At 40.4% G+C, this 6,224-nt stretch overlaps 1 protein-coding gene across 1 annotated transcript in view; it reads left to right on the top strand.

Moving 5' to 3' along the window:
- WDFY4 (WDFY family member 4) overlaps positions 1-6,224 on the top strand; it is a 136,639-nt gene that overhangs the window by 40,856 nt on the left and 89,559 nt on the right. Inside the window, 5 exon segments of the mRNA XM_009871628.1 lie at positions 2,025-2,176; positions 2,726-2,837; positions 2,952-3,142; positions 5,051-5,203; positions 5,628-5,701. Of these exon segments, the coding sequence (XP_009869930.1) occupies positions 2,025-2,176; positions 2,726-2,837; positions 2,952-3,142; positions 5,051-5,203; positions 5,628-5,701 (682 nt within the window).

Consider the following 6,224-nt stretch of genomic DNA (forward strand, 5'->3'; position numbering starts at 1 on the left):
AGGGAAATCACTGGGTGCTATACAGGATATGATCTCAGAATTGTGAAATGATCCCTTTCTCCCTCGTTCTCCCTCTCTCTCTTTCTCCCCACTCAATTCCATCAAAACCCCTAAAGAAACTTTTCTATTGGAAGTTTTGATTAAAAAATAGTTTCAGCACAAAACTTCAAAATATTATAGTTTTTTCATAAAAATGGATTGACAAACTTGTGGCAAACAGTAGTTTGAATTGTTTTAGCAATATTGTGTTCCTTCTCATCAGTATTTCACTGCTTCTCGCTAATCAGCAGCAGCTGTGCAGAGGCTTAGCTGTCAGTCCATATCCTACTGGAAGGGAAATAGGTGACACAGCCTTGGGGTATCTGGACCACTATGTGGACAAGGAATTAGCTAAATGGTCACACTCAAAGAGTTGTGGTGAATTGTTCAATGTCTTATTGGAGACTAGTCATGAATGGTGTTCCTCAGAGGCTGGTACTGAGACCAGTGCTGTTTAACATCTTTATTGATGACATGGACGCTGAGGCTGAGTATTCCCTTAGCAAGTTTGCTGATGACACCAAGCCCTGTGATGCAGTCAACATGCTGGAGGGAAGGAATGCCATCCAGAGGGACCTGGACAGGTTAAAGAGTTGGGCCCATGCAAACCTCATGAATTCCAACAAGGCAAAGTACAAGATCCTGCACCTGGGTTGGGGCAACCCAACACAGATACAGGCTGGGTGATGAGTGAACTGGGAGAAGCCCTACTACGGGGAAGGACTTGGGGATGTTGGTGGATGACAAACTGAATACGAGCCAGCAATGTGTGCTCACAGCCCAGAAAATCAATTGCATCCTGGGCTGCATCAGAAGAAGCACGACCATCAGGTTGAGGGAACTGATTCTCCCCCTCTGCTCTCATGAGATCCCATCTGGAGTAGTGTGTTCAGATCTGGAGCCCACCCAGCCGACGAAGAACCTATTGGACAAAGTCTAGAGCAGGGACAAGAAGATGATCGGAGGCTGCAGCACCTCTGTTATGAGGACAGACAGAGAGTGGGGGTGGTTCAGCCTGGAGGAGAGAAGACTCTGGGGAGATCTTACAGCAACCTTCTAGTCTTAAAGGAAAGATGGAGAGACACTCTTCATCAGCAAGTGTAGTGAGAGGAAATAGAGTAGATTTAGATTAGATATCAGGAAGAAATTTTTTTTTTCTGTGGAGGTGGTGAGGCACTGGAATAGGTTATCCAGAGAAGCTGTGGACAATCCCTCCCTGGAAGTGTTCAAGGCCAGGTTGGATGGGGCTTTGAGCAACCAGGTCTACTAGGAGGTGTTCCTGCACATGAACTAGATGATCTTTGAGGTCCCTTCCAACCCAAACCATTCTATGATAAGGGCTGTGTCACCAGTATTAGTAAAAAGTTTCATAAATCAACTGTTTTCCCAGTCTATAAAACTGTCCAAAATAGAAAATTTATATTTTTTAAATGATACAGCTTTGCCATGTGTGAAGCAGGAATAGAAAATTCTTTAAGGAAAAGCATGTGAGAATTTCATACAATTATTCAACTTCTGAAGAAGCTTCCCATATGTTGTAAGCTGGCAGCTCTGAACTGTTGTCTCTCTGCTTTTTCTACCACATGAATCCTTGCTCTTAGTACCTCTGAGAAAGTTCCTAGTAACATGGAAAGCCACTGAAATGTTTTTCGGCCCAGAAAATCTCTTCATATTGTGTGGACAGAGAAAAGTTTTTTTTCTGGACTTATTGAGCTTCATGAGATACTGGGAGAGGATGTAGGATATACACAAAGCAGTAACCAAAGGATACAAGCCAAATACATCTCCTGTTGGTGCTTACACTGGCAAGCTGCCTTGGGCTGTGTTGCAATGTGTGAGAGGGGTTTTTTCTCATTATAGTTAAGTCAAAATGAAATTCCTATCTAAACTTTGGTTTCCTCCAGTTATTCTTTCATCTGCCTCTCTCCTGTCCCACACTGAGCAGGCAATGTTCCTTCAGAGATTTATAGTCTCTCTCATTTTAGGTGAAGATCAGTACAGGGATCATAGTCCTACACCTCTGGTGGCAGAAGAAAAGATTTCTTTTGGAATCAATGCTGTGTGCTCAACTCTCACTACAGTTCAAGATATAAAAAGCTCTTACAATGAGGTGGATGGCCGGCTGATTGCCAAGGAGGTCAGAAATTTTCCTTATTTGTCTTAAACATGTTTTTTCTTGTTTCTGATTGGTTTCCTAGAGCAAAGTTTGTGATTTTTGTCTTAGTTGTGTACCTTCGGTGATTCTTTTTTCTTTTCTTGCCTTCTGTTCTCATTTCTTACTTCCATTCTACTCATGGTTTTATTTTCCTCTGTGGAGACAAATAGACTGGACAGTGTGAACATAATGTTAAAAGCATATCTTGAAACAGCATCAGAAGCCATAGTCTTAGGTCTAATGATAATTTGTTTCAGTCTGTGATTTCTTAATGCCTTCACAGTGATCTTTCACACACCATCCTAGCATTCTTGACAATGCTAGGCCTACCAACATGTTGAAGTAATGGGGTTGTGCTGTATTTTAGGTGGATGAATGTTTGTCCTAACAATCAATTTTCAAGAGGAAGAAAATAGTTTTCATAGTCTAAAAGTAATAAAAAACCCTAAAGCATTAGGGCAGCTACTTGTTATTTTTTTGTCTCCACAGTACTACCATGGTTTTACTTAAGATATCTTTTATCTGTTTTAGATTGGGATTAGCTCTCGGGACAGTTCAACTCCAATATTCCTAGCTAAGAATATTGCTGGACACCTCTCAGGTTCCTTGAGGACTATTGGGTCAGTGGCTGTGGGCCAATATGGTAAATGCACTATAGCTTTGTTTTTCCCATTTTTTAAGAGTTGGTCCTTTCTCTGTCCAATAATAGATTTAGTCCACGTAACCTCCTGGTAGAGTAACACTGCGATTTCCTTAGGGGTAAGAGTGTTCCAGTCATCTCCAGCAGCTACTAGCCTGAACTTTGTTGGAGGTCCTGCCATTCTCCTGGGTCTCATTGCTATGGCTCGTGACGACCACACCATGTATGCAGCTGTCAAAGTCTTGAACTCCATCTTGAACAGTAGCCCAATGAGTGAAAAATTGATGAGGCACATGAATGGATACCAGGTAGATACTCTTTTGTTCATTCATTCTGGTTATAGTCTTTCCCTTGGAGAACCTTATCCTAAAACCTCTCAATGGCAATGAACCAAACGTATGCTGGCTAATAGCATTTTTGGTTGTATCTTTTTAAGTTTTGAGATCTTTGAGAGGGTATATAGGATAGTTTTGTAAATCCTGTGCTTACAGTCTCTGGGAGCCTCCGTAACTGTGTATCTGCTGATGGGAATGTGGGGAGAGGTGCCTCTTGGTCAGATGTGACTGACTAAATAAGCCAGTGCAGCAGATTTTTGAGTGACCCACTATTGTGGTTTATGGCAGGGCCAGACACTAAACTGAGCATTCCTGATGGTATAGTATCTCTGCGTAGTATCTTTAAATACATTCTTCGTACTTGTGCTTGCATTTTGTCAACACCACATTGGTCATTTCTACGTTGTTGACCTGGACTTTGAGGAATATGTTCAAGCATCTCACCTTGAAGGATCAATTACAATTATACTTGGATATGATCTACTGGCAGTGGCTCTGTTATGATTTTGCAGCACTTGTTAAGCTTCAGCAATCACGCTGTTTATTTGGAGGGTGCAAAATAAAAGATTTAAATCATTCCAACTAACCAGGCAGCCCCAGAAATCTTTTATTCTGGTACTGTCAAAGCAGGACCCACCCTTTACCTTTTACCAATACATTTGATCCCTTCCATGGCACCACTTCTTGAGCAGGTCTGCTTCCTCCTCTTGGCTCTTCTAGCCTAAGATTCCTCTTTACAGACTGCCTAGTGTAGAGCTGACAACAAATTCCTATGACTCAGTCTTCACTGTTTACTAGAAATTGTACTGGTATAAATAAGTGCTGTCTGGATTTCATTGGTTAGGTCAGTCCTAAATTCATCTTTCTAGCCTGAAAGCTGTGCAGACTGAAGAGTTTGGTCGTATTTAAGCGCTATATACATAATATTGGGTGGGTTAAATCTCAAGTGTGAAGCTTCAGTATCATTCACTTCATGCTGCATAGGCTAAGCAAAGCCTTACGGAAGAGAGAAGACCTTCTAACAGAGATGGTTCCAAATGAGACTCTTAACATTAGAGCTTTATGAATTATTTATAATAAACTTTCCATTTTCCAAGACTGTTAATTGTTCATGAATTGATCCTGATTCCTATGAATATATTTATAATACTTGGATATTGCTTGCCCAATCCTTTCTTGTAGGTGAATGCCAGCCTTTAGATTGTGTGCAAGCTGTTCCTTTTGACTTTGTGCTAAATGTTGGTCACATGGAAAGAAAACAATGTTGCAATGCAGTGATTTTGGTCATTGGATGACTGAATCTTATTTTTTTAAAAAAAACAACCTCAAAAACCAAAACAACCAACTAATAAAAATGTATCTTTTCAAATCAATGTGTTTTCCTCTCAATCTATTTAAAATGTAGTGGCTCTCTGAATATTTTTCTCTCTGCATCAGGAATTCATCGAATAATCAAAGGTAGACATGTCTCATTTAAAGAAGTCAACATTATTTTTTTTAAGCTAACACTATTTGCAAGCAACTAGAAATACATCCATGAAGAATAATATAGAAAATGCACTGTATTTATTTACAATTATACTTGTATGTTGCTTTCTGTACATTCCATTCAACATAACACGGTATGTATTTTGTTCCTGTTCAATACCAGAGAGTTGTCAAACTCCTTCAGAAACTTACTCTTTCATTTACTGAACAATATTTTTTGCCTGGATTGAAATGTTCACTTTATTTGTGATGCTTAAGTAAGATGTAAGCATGAATGTCTACTGCAGCCAAGTTAAACTGTGCATTTGTCTTGAATTGTAAAAGGGTTATGTTAGGATATAAATACAGATTTATACTCATCAGATACTTAATAAGTCTTTTTTTTTTCCCCAGTTGCTAACCTATTTATTGAAGAGGAAGGCACAGCTGCTAAACAACAGGATTTTACAGTTAATGTTCTCCCTAGTAGGCACAGCTGAGTTTGGCTTTGAGTCTTCAGTCATCAAGAATTATAGTGCATTCCAGCATGTTCTCTGCAACTTCGAGGTACAACTGTTGATGTTACTTTGTGGATTTGGCTGTATTAAAGATGGCTTTATAGTACGATATTTAGTTCATTCATAGCATCTCTCAGATCCTGTATTTGGGATAGGGTGATGTGTGGTGTGGGCTCACCTGGGGAGGGGTACCACCTGAAATCGCAGGTTCTCCGTTACCACGGTTCCCCACTGTGCTTCAGTGTAGTTTCTGGAGTGTTCTTGCAGAATCTGAGGGTCTGCCTCTCAGGACTAGCTCAGGAGCAGCAACTCCTCACAGGATTCCCCTGTGCCTGCAGGTTGTTGTTGCAGAAACGACTCAAGAGTTTAGGACATTATCCTCCTTGAACTGCTTCCAGCTTTTTGTCTGCCACAGGTTACTGTTCTTTCCCCTCAGCAGAGAAGTAAAACCTCCGCTTTCCTTTGTCTTGCAGCTTTGGATGAAAGCACCAGAAAATCTTGACCTAGCTCTTTTTTCACATCTTGTGGAGATCTTGCAGTCCTCCAGGTATGCAAGCTAGTGTCTGAATCGGAAACATGCGGGACAAGCTCATGTGCAGTCTGCAGCTGTAACTGTGAGGAAGATACGAAGGGTCCAATCCTAGTTGGAATCGGTGGACTCTGGGAGTGAATAATTTCTCTATAGCTCTTTCAAGGCTGGAGTTAATGATTTGATCAGCCCATGTTATGACTGCAGAGCCAGACTGCAAAAAACTATTTGATGACCAGGTTCATGTGGAACCACTGCTATACAGTAAAAGTTTAAATGTCTGCTAGAGAGTAGAAAATTGAATATTTGAATTGAGTATGGAATAGTAAAAAATAATTGAGGTTGTATTTAAAACCAAAACACAACCTGGGAAGACTTTTTAGTAACAGTGTACTACTTTCTTAACCAGATGTACTGAGTTAAATGTATGTGAAGAGACACAGCATGACAGAGGCTGAGTAGAGCAGGATGCTAGATGCTAGATTCCGTTTTTTTTTTTTTTTTTTTTTGTTTGCCGAAACACTTTTGCAGAGGTGGCTGG

Source organism: Apaloderma vittatum, unplaced genomic scaffold, assembly GCF_000703405.1.
Source record: "Apaloderma vittatum isolate BGI_N311 unplaced genomic scaffold, ASM70340v1 scaffold1806, whole genome shotgun sequence".
NCBI classification, from domain to species: domain Eukaryota; kingdom Metazoa; phylum Chordata; class Aves; order Trogoniformes; family Trogonidae; genus Apaloderma; species Apaloderma vittatum.